General features: G+C 34.5%; 1 protein-coding gene across 5 annotated transcripts in view; it reads right to left on the bottom strand.

Annotated features, from left to right (window-relative positions):
* Suco (SUN domain containing ossification factor) overlaps nt 1-17,494 on the bottom strand; it is a 56,460-nt gene that overhangs the window by 8,957 nt on the left and 30,009 nt on the right. For 4 of the 5 annotated variants that reach the window (XM_034513012.2, XM_034513014.2, XM_034513010.2 and 1 more), the window contains 9 exons: nt 16,763-16,854; nt 15,967-16,032; nt 10,718-10,786; nt 9,679-9,769; nt 6,078-7,232; nt 5,518-5,605; nt 2,001-2,105; nt 921-1,075; nt 402-493 (listed from right to left, as the gene is read on the bottom strand). In XM_034513012.2, the coding sequence (XP_034368903.1) occupies nt 402-493; nt 921-1,075; nt 2,001-2,105; nt 5,518-5,605; nt 6,078-7,232; nt 9,679-9,769; nt 10,718-10,786; nt 15,967-16,032; nt 16,763-16,854 (1,913 nt within the window). Of the gene's footprint in view, nt 1-45; nt 144-401; nt 494-920; nt 1,076-2,000; nt 2,106-5,517; nt 5,606-6,077; nt 7,233-9,678; nt 9,770-10,717; nt 10,787-15,966; nt 16,033-16,762; nt 16,855-17,494 lie in introns of all 5 variants that reach the window. The other variant, XR_013112910.1, reaches the window with a different exon arrangement.

Below are 17,494 nucleotides of genomic sequence, written 5' to 3' on the forward strand. Positions count from 1 at the left end.
AAAGTGCCTCGAAAGTCCTAAACTAGAGATAAAAAAGGGTCCTACCTGCACAAGAAGAGGAGGCAGAAAAGCACAGGATGCTATGAGAGCACATTGAGCATTCGGGTTTTCCATAGCTGTTGAACTTTCTCAAACATCCCTTTCTAAAAAGAAATACTTCTAAACAGGAGCATGTGCAAACAACACTACTCATGCTAATCAACACTAAGTCCCCCTCCCCACCCTTTGGGCTTTCAAAGGAATGAAGAGTTTTAAAGCATGAAAATGATAAAGTGGCTTTGACTAACACAAACACAAAGATAACTGCTTCATTTTTTGGTTGCAGATGAAAACACAGCATGAACATTATACTTATTTGAGAAGCCAGTTTGTACACATAGATCATATCCATAAAAATCTACCTTCTTTGCCAGTAAACTGCAGAGATTTGGATCTGATGAGGGGGAATGATGTTCTTCTTTTCAAATTCATGTCATCATAGGAAGAGAAACACCTAATAAGAAAACAGCATCACATAGGAGTGAATCTACGGGATCTAACTTACTGTGTAGCCTATTTAAATGGAGGATTTGAGACCTGCATAACATACAGAACAAGCCCAAGTTAGCATAATTACTGCTAATATAAAACAAATCTTCTCCAAAGATCTTATCTTACAATGTTACTTCTCTTCCACTTTTGAATTCCACATTTGAACATCTTTCTCAACCAAAATAATTCAAAGGTTTGATGCATATTTCTCTTGATTATTCAATAGCACTATCTCCATGTATAGTTACCATCTTGCTACAAAGATGTTTTTAATATTTTGGTTTCATGTCCCTTTATCTGCTCAGCATTTCTTTGAGAAAAACAAAATAAAATAAAATAAAATAGTGGTGAAAATAGAAGAAAACTGTGAAGTATAAAGTTAACCTCACCTTTTAGGGCTTGGGTACTGATTACTTTTAGGAAGTTTTGAAATGTAATCTCCATCAAATTGAGAAGTATTTCGGCAACGTTGCATACAGAGCATCAGTCCCAAGACAACACATAAGACCAAAGACATGACAAGGTAACTCTGACGATCTGAAACCTAAAAAGATAAACATAATTACAAACTACTTTAAAGAATAGACAGTGGAACCTAAAATTCAAACAAGTAATTTTAAACCAAGTGCTCTGAAACCATAAATACAGAGCATGCTGCTTGAAAACAAACTATGGACATTTGTTCTTTTCCTGTTCTCTCCCCATCTAATTCTTTCTTGAAATATAAAAGCAGTGAGTGCAGTAAGCACATTATGCCTTAGATTGGCGCTCACCACTGAACATTCTGCTGATATCTAGTCTGTCTTTCCATCTGCACTCTATCCCTTAGGAATAGTATACTACCACATAGGCTTTCTAACCATATACAACTCAAATAGTCAGGTATCAAGCCCCTCAGACTCAGCCTTCACTTCTTATCTCACATACCCGATAGTTCATTAAGGCTTATCTTTCTACCTCTTTAAATATATATTTAATTCAATTAACATCCTACTATTTTCTACTTCTAAAATCTTAGTTAACTTCACCCAAGTTACTGCAAATGCCTCCTCCTAAGTTTCCTTCTTGTTTCTGCTCTTGCCCTAAACAGATAATTCTCAGCAGAATAGCAAATGAGGAATTTCTCAATATGTTAAACATCATTGAAATGATCCAGACAGTTTCTTTGCTTAGTAATTTCCAATGATTTGCAATGTTCAGAATAAAAATCAGCTTTTTCCAAAAGACTTGACAGAATTCACATAATACCTGCCTTACAGGGTGGCCAAATCATGAAAGCCAAGCTTTACAAAACTCTCAACAACACAGCTCCCAAACAATAAAATAATGCATTTTGGTGTTTTAAGAAAGTTCTACCTAAGTAACAGTTTTGTTTGATTTGAGCTTTGAACTGTCATGTTCATATTTACAAGTTTGGCCTTCTGACAACCTTCCAAGGAACACTGTCTTACAGGTAGTTGAACAATTACCTCCCGTTTTAATTCTGCTACAGTTGCTGACAAGTTTGAAACAAGCTGTGTCATGTTGGTCAGTTGTGCCTGGAGCAAGTGGATGGCTTCAGTTTGCCGCTGATCCTATAACAAAAGATCACTTTTCTTTATATTTCATCTGTACATTAAATTGTAAATTTAAGTAAAACATGTGATTTGGAAAAACCACTAAGTTCTTTCAAAATGTATTTTTGCAAAGATCTTAACAGAGAAGCACAAACTTTGATTAAAAGTTTTTAAAAAACATAATACATAGGAATCTAGGATTGTGCTCGATCTTCCTTCTGCCACTTCCTGCCAGGATGTAGAATGTCATGTCAATAGAAGCTAATGAACTGCTTTTCAACTTACTAGTGAACTAGTATATCACTAGATACATACATGCTACTCTGACCAAGTGTTTTTAAAGCAAAGCATTTATCAGTAGAAAGACATGCTGAAATTTTTTTTGAAGTTAGTTTCTAGGTATAAGGGATTTTAATATAAAAAAATTATACTCTTTCCTTTCGTGGCAAAATACAATGGAATGCAGGAAGTCATACCTATGTCATCCAATTGATGCTACACTACTACCAATGAAAAGAAGGCCACCAAAGTCACCTTCATTGGGTATTAGGCAAACGATACTAAAATTTGAGTCTATTAATAAATCTAGGAAGGAAGAAAGAAAAAAAGGCAGAAAGTTCAAGAACTTGAAAACTCTAACTTAAGACCTGATAGAAACTACATAACCCTCTATTATTCTAGATCTAAGTGTTTCAAGCCTCAATTGTGTGTGAGGGATAAGGGTGTATAAAACTAACAATGGGGTTTATTACTAAAAACCTTTGGCTCTTTCTAATATAGTTCACCTTTTAAAAATGCTAAGTCAATGACTTACTGAATCACTTCCTTTGAAAGCCACCTCACATACAACACTAATTTGCCTGTGGTAGTTACAAACAACTAAAGACAAGCTAGCTTAAACTGGCTGACACTTTTAATCACTACATTTATTTTTGTTCAGATTACAAGAACATGAAAAGTACTTATATAGGTCTTTGAGACATAAGATACAGATACTATAGATAAAGCATAGAGAAAATAAAGCACACACATCATATTTAAAAGTGTAATACTGGAAAATTTTTCATTAAGACAGAGGAGTGAACTTATTACTAGTCATACTGTTATCCTTATCTACATCTGGACAAGCAATAAATAAATAGAAAAAGATGGAAGGATCGAAAAGAAACAAAGCCGTTCTTTTCTATAATCAACAAGAGTACTACAGGCTATTACTTCAAATGAAATGAACTACACACAGAAAGTCCTGGACCATATATTTTCACCCATTTGCAGAAATCTATTAAGTCAATCTATGCAGAACGACAGCAAAGTGAAAAGATGAAAAGAAGTTCAATAAAGGGCACCACAATAAAGTGCAAAATGTTTTCTATTTCTTCACTAGTACAGTGGAAAACTACTAGTTAAAACTCTGCCATTGCTGGTGGGATTGCAAACTGGAAAAACCACTCTGGAAATCAATCTGGCAGTAGCTCAGAAAATTGGAAATAGATCTACCTGAACACCCAGCTGTACCTACCACTCTTGAGCATATACCCAAAAGATGCTCCACCATACCACTATGTTCACAGCAGCCTTATTTGTAATAGCCAGAAGCTGGAAACAACCCAGATGTCCCTCAACCGTAGAATGGATACAGACAATGTAGTTCATTTACACAATGGTATACTATTCAGCCATAAGAACAAGGACATCATGAATTTTGCAGGCAAATGGATGGAACTAGAAAATATCCTGAGTGAAGTAACCCAGACCCAAAAGGACATGCATGATATGTATTCACTTTAAAGTGGATATTAGCCATAAAATACAGGTACTATGTTACACTCTGCAGACCCAAAGAAGCTAAACAAGAAGGAAGGCACAAGGGAGGATGCTTCAATCCCACTAGAAGGGGGATGAAAATAATCACAAGAGGCAAAGGGAGGGAGGTATCTGGGTGGGAGGGGGAAAGGGAAGGGAAAAGGGAAATAAGATCAGGTATGAGGGGGAGAGCTGAAGAGAAGCTCAGAGGGACAGGAGAATGAATGAAAATATGTAGCCTAGGGAGTGGCAGATGGGGGAACCATCTAGAAAGTACTGGGAGGTGAGAGACTCTCAGGACTCACTGGAAGTGACCTTAGAGAAAATACCCAACAATGGGGAGAGTCCACCTCTAGCAGATAGACAGGGTCTCAAGGGGGAGGGATGGGGTTACTAAGTCAAAATTTCTGACCCAGAAATGTTTCTGTCTAAAAGAACTGCAGGGACAAAAATGGAGAAGAGACTTAAGATAGGGGCCTAGCATGACTGACCTCTGAGAGGCTCTACCAGCAGCTATCTGAGACAGATGCAGATACTTACATCCAACCATTGAACTGAAATCGGGGACCACTATGGTTGAATAGGGGAAGGATTTAAGAAGCTGAAGAGGAGGCCAATCTCATAGGAAGACCAGCAATCTCAACTAACCCAGAGCCCAGAGAGCTACCAGACACTGAGCCACCAACCAGGCAGCATACACAGAATGGTCCAAGGCCCCAGGCACATACGTATCAGAGGACTGCCTGGTCCAGCTTCAGTGGGAGATGCACCTAACCCAGGCGGGGGGGCCCTAGTGTGGGGGCACCCTCTTGAAGGCAAGGTGGAGGAGGAGTGGGATGAGGAACTGTGGAAGGGGGACTGGGAGAGGAGCAAAAGCTAGAATGTAAATAAATAATTTAGTAACATCAAATTTTACACAAGACAGTGTCCAAACGGGTCCTTAAGGGAAGAACGACAGGCTGTAGAGGTATTAACCATGTTGGAGTAGGAAGATACAGGTCAGCCACAGAAGTGACACCAGGGAAATGAGAAGATAGTTATGTTGTCAAAACACTAGGAAATGTATGGGCTAGCACTCTTCTCTGATGAGAAAACTAGAGAAAATTACCAATAATTACATAGAAATAGCAACTGTAGACATACTTCTGTGAGTAACTCCAGAGAGAATAATTGTATTCCACAAAAGAATACATGTGTACTCATACATAAAAATATTTCTATAGTTACCATAAACTAAATATTAAATATTCACATAAAACAAACCATCAGTCTATTTAAAATGTATGAAATGGCATATGTGATACTGGAGAAGCTACATTTCAGCCACATGGTACTGTCTAAAAAATGTAAAATATCCTATAAATTACATTATCTAAGTAATACACTTCATTAAAAAAGAATTTTGTTGTAGTCTTCGTTGATTAACAAAATCAGAAATAAGAAGTAAAATAAAATTTTTATCATCTAAAACAATTTATGATATTCTTGAAATCAGAGTATCCTAACAATGGCTGAAATGACTTACTACCCTATTACACACTGTAGATGCACATTAACTACAATACACTCCACAAAGATGAGTATCATGCCTCAGTGTGAAAAGTACATATACAATAAAGAAACCAACCTGTTCTTCTGCTATCCGTGAAGTATTCTGAAGCTTAACTATTGTCTTATTGAAAGCCTTTTGCATTTCTTCCATTTGTTTTCGGTACCTACAAAGTAAGAATTGCTTTAAGTCCACTTTCTCATTCATTATGTACTGGAAAATAATTCTGATTTTAAGACTGGACAATCTGCATTTTCTTAAAATGATCTATTCAGTACTGTGCAATACAGTAACAAATACAGAAGGTATAACCAAATAGTTCCTGGACATCAAGAGAAATGAAGCTGGACATATTAGCACAGGCCTACACTGCCAGTTAAGATGGTGACAATGAGGTCACACTAATCTCAGCAACATGGTAAGAACACAAAAATTATAAAGGAGAAAACAAGACACAGAAAATGTATTAGCCCAATAATTGAATGTCACTAAGTATTTACAAAAACAGAAAAAAATTAGCAATTCTGGGAAGCTTTGAACATCATCTTTTTCAGTTAAAATTGGCTTCTTACATCATCACAGTCTTTGCAGATCATACTCAGCTGCTAAACTTATGGTGTAAAATGGATTGTACCTACCTTTGACTAAGTTCCTCCAGATAGCGACCACTGAGAGACATGTTAACTTCTAAGGCTTTAATACGATTATTAAGTCTCATAAATACTGACTCCTTCTGATTTGATCCATGCACAAGATTTCCATTACCATATCCCAGATCTGTAGAATTTTGTAATTCAGCATAGAAATCTGTAGCTGTCCTCTGCAAGCCTCTTAAAAGGGCATCTTCTGGAGACTGCTCATCCTCTTTCACTTCAGGCAATGAAGGGTCCATAACTGGAGTTACTGTATGCTTCAGTGTATCAGCTATACTAGGTTTGCTTTCCACACCTTCATTCTCTGGCACAGTGGCTGTGTTTATAGGTGGCGATACTATTGTTTCAGGAAACTTGGTGACAACTTCTGTGGAGAATATGTCTTCTTTCAGAGTACTGTCCATTACCTCATTAACTTTACTTGCTTCATAAATAACAGAGAGCTTCTCAACAGAACTAAAGCTCTCAGGCTTTTTTTCCATTTCATCATGAAATTCAACAGAACTCTCTCGGGGCATCACTTGTGATAGTATATATCCTCCCTCAGATTTAACAGACTCAGATTCTTCTACTCTAGACAGTGAATTGATTTCTGGAGTAACATCTAAGAGAAGAGACTGAGAAAGAGTTTGAGGGTAGCTTGGTTCAAGTTCAATTGTATCCACTGTGTGATTCATCAAATGACCCTGGAGCACACTACTTAAATCATCCAGAACAACAGTTTCAGCTTCTCTTTCCATGTTCTCGTTATCCACATCTCCATTGGGAGGCTGCAGTACTGAAACCTCTACTGATTCTACAGGAAGTAATGATGGCTGAGGTGACATAGAATCTTTTCCTTTACTCACAGTCCTGCTGCGTTGTCGATAAAGAGCAATTCTAACTGAGCACCATTTATAGATATACTCCGAAAAACTAGAAATACAACAAATTGAAGTCAGTTCACTACAAAGCATTTGTGCCTCAGACTCAAACCAGGATGACGACTCATCCTCCTGCTCTCCACTGCCCAAAAGGGTCACTGTAGATGGACTCGCTTCCTCTTCTTCCTCCTGAACTAGTTGTACAATCGGACTCTCTTTTGGAGGATCTGAGGTTGATGATTCTGTATCATGTGTATAGACTTCCTTGATTACATATCTAGAAATACATATACATGATTACATATCACTTAAGGTAGAAACCTAATGTTAAAATAAGCTTAAGGAAAATGTATTAGGCACAACATAAAGATTGGGATTACAGAAGAAATGCTGAGTACAAAGCTGTACACAAATATGTTTAATCAGTTTTCCCTATAGAACATTTTTCCATTTTATATGGAGAGTACTTAAGTCAGAAATGGCAGCACAAGTCCACTTACCAAGTAACCAAATAGCTGAAACCACTGTATTTTACATCAAATTTGTGATTACTTCTCTTCCCTGTATATACATTGTACCTTTGTTTCCATAACATTTACTAACTCATTGCGAGTCTCACCTCCACTCTTTCAGATTAGAAACTAGGATACCCAAGAGCCTGACCTAGAACCCAGGATTGCTAGTATCATCTGCAGAAGGCAGCTAAAGTTCTAAAGCATATTTCTGTAGATGCTGTGAGGAATTCCTATATAGCATACTATCTACTTTAACATCATCTGAGCTAGTTTTCTTATTAAAAGACAAATGCTTGACCACTTTAATAAAACATCCTGATGCGTCATAAACCTGTCTGTCTCACCACTAGCTCTACAGAAGGTCTGTGTGGTAGAGTCTAGATTGGGGTGGAGTAGCAGACACTGGATTATAAATTACGATGTCTGTGCTTCTGTCTGAGATAAAGACAATTTCTGAATACAATCTTAAAGGACAAAGAAAAACCTGAATGAAAAACTCAGGTAATATGAATACCAAAACTGAATTATCTTTATATGCAAAATTTCCTTAAAAATTACTACCAGAAAAATGTTTACAAGTAGAGATGTCTGCCACAATGACAAAAGCAAAGTCAAAGGGCATCTAAGCAGATTTTCATTTTTGCTGAAAACAAAATAAAAACCAATTAAGTCATGAGTCTCTTAACAGATAGCTATCTATAGCCACATAGATCCATTTAGAACCTAATTATCTTTCTTAAATATTCTAGTGGCATGTCAACTATTGGTTACAGAACAAACTGTGACAGTAAATAGGAGCAGTATATGAAGAAAGGAAGGAGAAGATAAAAATCTGGTAAATATGAAGTTACATACTGTTATACATACTCTAGTCTGTTACACTTAGGAAAAGAAAGTAACAGCTTTCTATACATTTAGTGATTTTGAATATGGAGTCCTGCACTTTTATTATCTTACCAGATGACTGCTATATAGTCATTTTAAAAACTTACAAGTAAATAAAGAAACTTTAAGTAAAAATTGTTCAATGATTTTGCCCAATGTGGTGGCATGTGAGAGAAAGAGACAGGAAGAGCGTAAGTTTAGGGCTAGACTAGGAAGATTCTGTCTCAAAGAAGTCCTCTTTCAAAATATTCACAATTGCATGTGTGCATGTCTATGTGTGTATAAATAAAATTAGCTTGCTTAGTTTGCTTAAAAAAAAACTATGTTAACTGAAGCAGCCTAGTTATAAAATCAAAAATAGTAAACATCAAGATAATTAGAAACACTAAGGATGTCTTTATCACTAATACATATTTTAAGTCCTTTTAAGAATCAGTAACATATATGCTATATTTCTCACTCTCACCACCCAATAAATATCTTCACAGTCACTTTCAGAATATAAATATCTCACTCTACTTTTGAAAGCACAAAACTACTTTTTAATTAGTATGCTAATTGGGGATTACAGTTTAAAGCATACTTACTACAATTTTGATTTCCTACTATTGTAAAATAGTTCAAATTCAAATATCCTCTCTATCAGAAGGTCCTCAGAGACAAAAAAGATTTTAAAATTTTACACAATAACCATAACTCATCAGCCAAATCACTGAGTTTATTGTCTATTATAGATAACATGTATCTGTGATATAAATGCCTTTGGTAAGAAAACACCCAGAAAATGAAGATATTGTATGTTATTTACCTATATACAAAATACTGCCCAATGTGTGCCAATACAAAAAAAAAAAATCTATAGAAATCAGTTCGAGAAAGGAAACAAGTTAGTTTGCTGTGTGACAACACAACTCAAGAATCAATGTACTAGGTATTTTGGGTACCCTCTGTGGCTTTCAAGGAACTTTATATATACATATGCAATGCTTTCAAACCTAAACTCAGTAAGAATCTTTTGAAATCTGATGCCAAGCCTAGAGTAATCACTCACTATAAGGAAATATTTTTCTTTAGAAAAGATTCAATATGTGATAGTAATATATAAAACAACAAATGGGTGGTCTAGAATAGTATGTTTTTAATATACATATACACAAAAGAGAAGAAGCAACTGAAAAGTGTCCAGAGCAGCTGTAGGAATGTCTGTCCTATGATTTGGGCTCTCCTAAAGATGACTATATACAGATGGCAAGCTCTTTTCTTTCTATTTCTAATACACTCTGCTCTGTTGTAACAAAAATCTATTGTCGCAGCAGAACTTACTCAGGTGATGAAACAGGAGTTGAAACACGAGTTGATTCAGGCATTTTAGGTTCAGTTGTGGCAGTGGCATTCTCAGATATACTTTTATTTCCTATTTTAAGAAAGATGCCCACATTGAGTTCAATGTTTAAAAACTGTACCATAAAGTATTTTACTATAACAAAGTGCTTTAGTCTCTCAGGGCAGAAGGAAAAGGTCAAATACATTTGCTCATGAGGAGTTTTTTCTTTTAAATCTAAGTTCTCTTAGAAAGATATGACTGCACATGATCATAATAAGAATGAACATTATTCCTTATTTGGTAGTATAAATTTTACATAATATTAGAAGATTAATATGCTTCTAGACCAAAAAGTTACTGTAAAATGAGGAAGTAAAATGGGTAACTTTGAAGCGTACACTTGGCTTAGTGGTTTTCAAAAACTAAAAGGCATCATTTGTTACTCTTTATTAATTGATATTTGCCATTCTCAAAGAAAATAAAATGGCCTAATATATTGATATATTTGTTACACAAAAGGAAAGCTAATATAAAGCACCACTAGGACTTTAAATTCTCAGTAAAAAGATAAGGGCATAGAATCATTACTGTCATGGCTAGGAAGAATCAAGCAGGGCTGGCGGGAGCACCTGTTCCCACACAGATACTAACTACTAACAAGATTAATATAGGAGTACTGTTAAGTTCAAGGCCAGCATGGCAACTTCATGAGACCTTGATTGAAAATAAAAAAAGAGCACTTATATATATCACATATGATATCCTGGGTTGAATCAATTCTACCAGGTCGGGAGAGGCATCTGGAGGGACAAGGATCAATTCATGAAATTTATGTAGATGAAGTTCTTTCATTTAAAAAAAATGTGTGAAATTCAATAAACAATAGCTAATACAAGGTTGCTAAGTTCTTTTCAATGGTCTCTTCATTTCTAAACAAAAAGTCTATTTTGTTAGATTTTTTTCCCCCTTTTTCTAACTTAAAGGTTCCATCTATTTTAAAGACCAGCTATTTTAAAGACCCATAAAATGATTAGGTACCTTCTGTCAAGTCTTCAGTTTTTGCTCCCAGAATATTAGCGGCAATATTCACCATATTTAGAATGGCATCTAAAACAAAGTTCAATCAGAAAACAATACCAATATACCTAAAGAGTATCATTAAAATAATTAATGTAGTTTTTAAAAGACCCATAAAGGTCTTGTAGACATTTTCTTTTGACTATCAAAGTCTAATACAGGATATAGATTTTAGCCAGAGTAAGTGGAAATTCTAAGGTTCAGAGGGAATTTTGAATAGTTCTTTTTTTTTTTTTTAAATAAAACTTCCTCCTACCTTTTACTAAATACTGTCTTTAACACACTACAAAATTCAATTATAGTTTAACATATAGCCTGGACTAGAATATGGAGGACATAAGATGATCAAAATTCATATTTCTAGTTTTTCTTTAAGAAGGTTCTATAGTTTAAAACAAAAAAATCAAATTATATTAGACAAAACAATTTTCTAAGTGAGTGGTTATAGATAAAAATAAAATGGGGAGATTAGTACCCAAAGAAAAGTAGAAAAATTCTACTATTAATTGTATAGTATTATATTGTCATATAATATCTATCAGTCACATAAATTGGTAACACACATAATTAAATTTCCTTGATGTTTAAAACTAATTAGGCAAACAGTATATTGTGGGTTATATAACGCCCAATATCTTTTTGTGGGTAAGAGATTTTTTTAAAGTCAAAGTCAAAACTGGGGTTAATAGGTAGAACAATTTGAAACTTGGTTGTTTTGAGTTTTTTGTTTGTTTGGTTTTGTTTGGTTTTTTGCACCCAGTGGAGACATTTAACTAACAAAGGTAAAAGCCTCCATTTCTATATAGACATCTACAAATACATAAGAATCACAGAATGGCAGAAATCCATGGGATGGGAGTTGAGGGGGATATCCTAGTAATATATTATAATTTCAGAGAGTTTCCTCAGTCTACCTTGAACTGTCATTTGACATCAATTTTTCATTATCACACATTTGTATTAAAGCACTAAGAATGGGCAGAGGCTGTATTGCAAGCCTCCCAAGTTACCCCTGTCTTAGTTTCCAGATAAAACTGTTTCATAGACTTTGCATGACACTTTCAGTGGAAAACGAAGATGTAAATGCAAAGCACAGGCCCAGCGCTGTAAATGTGTGTAGAGTAGGGGAATTTCTCTGTTTGAAAGAGGACTCCAAGTACAGTAATTTTGAAATGCACGTAACTGTGGTTTTACTGAATATGATAATTTCAGTACTTCGTTTAGAGTCATCAGAATAATACAAAAGCTGCCACTGTCAAACGTCTTGCCCTTAGATGTGACAATCTGATGAACAGAGAAGTACAAGCCTGGATTTTTACTCAGGCTGAGATGTTTCACCTGAGGTAATGACAGGAACAGTAACGGCAATCACTTCACAAACCTGCAAATCAGGAATGGAAACTGCTTCTTTATAAGCCTACTCTGAATGCCAATAATACCACCCTACTGGACATGATCTTCTGCTTATACTACCATCTAAATAAAGTTCAGGCAAAGCTGCCTGCTTTACAAAACTCAAAACTTTTCATCTATAGTTTATATTCTCTTGTATTCAAAGTAAACTTGTACTTCAGATTTCAGATTTAAGTCATCATTATTCAATGAACCAAAACCTATGTTAATCTGTACAAAGAACTTGTCTTATGTGTTATTTGAAACTTAATTTTGCAACTAGGTCAACAGTAAGAAGACATAATATTCTATATCTAAAAAACCTATTTGTCATCATTTTAGGTGATGGTTTGGTAACAAAAGCAAAATTTGGAAGATTTCTATTTTCTTAGTTCATCCAATGAAAAGAAACAATTTCCTTAGTTCATAGAAGATAATTTTTTTCTTTTTGGTCTTTTGAGACAAAGCAACTTTGTGAACAGTCTATTCTGACAGTTCTGCATTCACAGCCAAATGTGGGGAAGCTTATCATCACAGCCACTAAAATCCCTTTAGAATGGGTAAATAGTAATGTCAAACACAACTCCACACTGGATTAAGTATTTCCTCATTTCTCTGAGTGGAGAAAGTTACTCATCTCACATTATTCCTCTGGAAAGAAAGACTCCTAGGAATCAAACATCTTTATGCTACAGTGAAGTCTTTCAGTACACCAATGGCACTTGGGCTACAGAAAACATTAGTTGTCTAGGATGCAGAGATGGAAGAGTTTTTGTCTATGTTTCAATATACCAAGATAAACCAACCAAAATACCACCCCTTCTATGTGTTCTCAGCTCCCTCTGGATAATCATTTCTACTTTCTATCTGTAGGACCACATACTACATATATATTATTTTTCTAAAAATATGTTGATTTAAAAACTGCATTTGTCTTAAACATGTATCTAAAAGAAAAGACAAACTTATAAGAATATCAAAGTAGATAGCCATCTGAAAATTCCACAAGACAAAATCCAAGTGAAGCAGAAGTGATAGGGAGAATTCCTATTGATGAAAAAGATTTACATGTTTTAGTTCAAGAACGTAAGCAAGAGTCAGAAGACTGAACAGGCATGCACACATTCTGCTGTAAGACAGCTCTATCTCCTTTGGTGATAGTTAAATTACATAGGAACAAGCATGTCTAGATGTATGTATGCATGCATATATGTATGGTATGTATGTATGTATGTATGTATGTATACATTCTGGTGATGTATACTTCCTGTGAATACTAACTATAGGTTAAGCTATAAAACTCTAAAAAAAATTACTCTAAAAAGTTACATAATTCTACCACCTGACATGAAAGCCAAAATGCTCCAAAATACACTTTTTGAGCACTAACAGTTCCACAAGTACAAAATTTTAAATATGACCTCATATGATAGATTATAAGTCAAAATTCAGGCACACTAAAAATACTGTATATAATTATCTTCAAGCATGCAAAATCAATAAGTAAAAAATAAAATTAAATTAAAAAAATACCTCCAAGCTATGTGTATAAATTATGAAATGAGACTTTTCATGTTTAAACTTGTATCTCATCCTCAAGATGTCTCATTATGCATATGCAAATATTCTGAAATATAAATTATTGAATATTTCTGGCTCCAATAATATCAATTAAAAGATACTAAATACATTCCCAATAGAAAAAGGGAAAAGTTTTTATTAAGATTAAAATTACAAAATTCTGTCTTGTAGACTATGCACACAATTTTATAAAAGGCAAAGTTTGTGTTGATATATACCTCTAATCACAACACTTAGAAGTGGAGGCAAGAGAATGATAAGTTTGAAGCTACCTGGCCTACACAGATGTTTCAAACACCTAAAAAGCGGGAACAACAGTGCAGTAACAGAGGGCTTGCCCTAGACCTGCTTTCCAGTACGATGTGCTGGGTTCCAAAGGAGCCCAATGTCAAGCTCATTTTGAACTGCCAAACTTGGACATTCTATGGTCAGACATTGGTTATTTAGACTAATTCTACACATGTATGCATTCCTTACACTATTAGTTATCTTATCTCAGACAATGCGGCTAAGTCAAGTTCAAAAGCAACCACTAATTTTTAGAAGACTATATAGGTCAGATCAGCAAACTTCATGACAGCAAAGTAATGCTTTCTTCTTACTACCTCTTGTTTTGAAACCTTAAGAGGCATATCGATAAATAAGTAAATAAAAAAAACAGGTATCATAAAAAAGAGATATATGTCATTTCAAAAGCTATTTTCCATACTATAGAGCAAGTAACATCTCCCTGTCCCCATCATTTCTCTATGCAAATTCTTTCAATACGCAGAACACTCAAAGGTAAATGGATTGCCCATCAAAACCCATAAAAGAAAAAAAGAAAAAGGTGTTAGCAAAAAACACATTTCTCAAGGAGAAAGACAAGAAATACTTGGACCAAAGTAATCCTCTGTATATATTATATAACAGTATACAGTCAGAAAAAAAGACTGCAAGTAGGGAAATGTCCTACAGTGACATATAATTATGTTTTAACAGCATCTATAAACTAATCTCATAGGAAGAAAGTAAAATGCAGAATATTAACAGGACTTTTCCTTATCTAAATCTATGGTAAGAAACTACCTCCCTTTTGTGTCCTCTCCTTTCTGGTAACCATTAGAAACTAAAGACAGTTTAGTCTGGATCTAATTCCATGTAAAAAAAAGAAAAGAAAGTGTTTCCTTAGAACTAGCTCAATGTCATTAAGAATAATGATTATTATCTAACATATAAAAATATATACTTAAGAAAATAATAGCAAAATCCAGATATATAACACAAAATCTCATTTTTTTCACCACAGCACTATTTTTATATCAGCAATAAAAATAACAACAGGTCCTAACTAAAAGTAGTTGTCCAAATTTAAAAAGCCAAAAATTAGCAACAGGGACTTGGGTTGTAGCTGAGTGCTACAGTGCTTGCCTAACATATGAAAGAAAACAAAATCAGTGAGTATAAATCAAGTATAATGAACTAATAAGAAATGACCATTATATAACGGGTTCTCCTCTAGCGGGTACTTTAACACTCTTATTCTCATTTCCAGGAGGCTGCTAAAACTTATAATCCTCCATGGAGAAGAAAAGAGATGGAGAAAAGAGACAATAAAAAGAAAGTGACTCAGTTACACATACATGGTGACAGTTAGTTTATATACACACACTTGTATAACCTCTAGTTATTCAGTTATTAATCTCTAAATACAAAGAAAACACTTAGTTAATTTTGTATTAACAAAAAAAATAAATAATGTTCCTGTTGGGTAGTATTTTTCTAGAATTATCTTTAGCCAGCATACCCCTATATTCACACTAGTTTGGAAGAAAAACAAACTAAACCACCAACAGTTTATTGTATTGGTACTGTTAGCACTCTGGAAACAGCTTTAATATTTTATCATTAAACAGAAAACTAAGCATATGCACAAATTACCAAGTCTTCATTCACAACGAATTTACTCATGTGATTCTTAATTTTTCCCCCAAGAAACTCATAGGCCTGTCTTTACTGCAAAGAGACTGATCACACTGTACAAACCTGATTCCATCCCATGCTTACATTTTCCTACTTTCTACCTACTGTATTCCATTCCACATAAGCACCTTTCAAAGCTACCACAGGTCAATACTAGGAGTATAAGCATCTTATGTTATAGTTATAGTGTAACTATACTACAACAAATAGCTGTTAGAAAGAGAACAAGAGACTGAGACTTTAGCAGTATAAATAGGAAATCCCCAAATACTCACTTGTAGCAGAACCAAGAAGATTTTTTGAGGATTTATCCTCCACAGTATTATAATCCAGGGGATAATCTGTTTTAAGAGAAGAAAAAAATTTTGATTTCCAATAACAGCATTTAAAAGTTCCTGTATTTTGTCAGTCAACTGACATATAAAACATTATATAGTAAATATTGACTATAAACCTAAAACACATTTACATAAGGAGGCTCAGAAGCCTTACAGGTATAAATCAAGGACAATATATTAATGCTAACCAAAAATATTAAACTATATATTTTCCCAAACCTTAGCAAATATCTTTATATATTTGGTAGCAAAGTGACAAAAAACAAAACCAAAAAAAAAAAAAAAAAAAAAAACCCAACTTTAATTCTTAAAGCTATGGTTTATACCATTTTGATCAAATAAAGAAGCCAGCATAAAACTACCCCCCTCCCTTCTGACTCAAAGGAGCTTTTAAAAGACTCAGGTTTTCATGTGCTTGATCCAAGTCTCAAGGCAAATCAATAGAATCAATATTCTCTTCTGTTGTTTCAGTATCTTCTGAGTTTAACAGATTGTTGGACCCAGATTTGGGATATAGTCATAATTTATAGCATTGGTATTACAAAAGAAGAGTTCCAGTTACAAAGAATTCACAGACAGGCTTGGGAAACAATTTAAGTTACAAAGCACTCATACTAGAAAATACATTTTTAAAACAGGCTAAACCACCCATGACTCACCAATTACTATTAGATTACCCTCCCCCCCTCCCCCCAAAAAAAACCCTGATAGTCACCTGCTTAAAATCACTTACCATAGTCCTCATCCAAGAGTTCCTGACGTTCTGACTGATACTGGGAGTCAGCAATTTCTTCATATTCTTCCACCATGCTAGTACCAAAAACCCTAGTAACAATTTCATTACAGGTTTCATTAAAATATAAGGTTACTAAGTCTCATCTCTTCACAATACATGACCAAAAATGTCACATCAATCAGGGTAATGTTTTATGGACCACTAGCTTTTGCCCTTCAAAACAAGTATTTCTTACATTTATTTTTTCACTACGTCCATAAATATAATTAACTTAAAGTATTTAGAAATATAATGACCAATTTTCTATCCATCTGTGCTTCTATGTATTATTAATACCATAAAACAGAAAGTAAGCTAAAAGAACATTAAAATATAAGGTTTATGTTTCAAACTATCTTGACATTTTTTTTCAAAACACATTTAAATTGGAGGCTTAATACCTTATATTTCTACAGCATTAACTTCACATAAGAGAAAATTCTCTCTTCACTTTAAAAATACTGAGGTAGCTGGGTGGTGGTGGCGCACGCCTTTAATCCCAGCACTTGGGAGGCAGAGGCAGGTGGATTTCTGAGTTTGAGGCCAGCCTGGTCTACAGAGTGAGTTCCAGGACAGCCAGGGCTACACAGAAAAACCCTGTCTCGAAAAATAAAAATAAATAAATAAATAAATAATGAGGTTTTCTGTGTCACTTGTAAAATAAACAGCAGGAAGTACTCGTTTTGTATT

This window comes from Arvicanthis niloticus, chromosome 10, assembly GCF_011762505.2.
Source record: "Arvicanthis niloticus isolate mArvNil1 chromosome 10, mArvNil1.pat.X, whole genome shotgun sequence".
In the NCBI taxonomy this organism is placed as follows: domain Eukaryota; kingdom Metazoa; phylum Chordata; class Mammalia; order Rodentia; family Muridae; genus Arvicanthis; species Arvicanthis niloticus.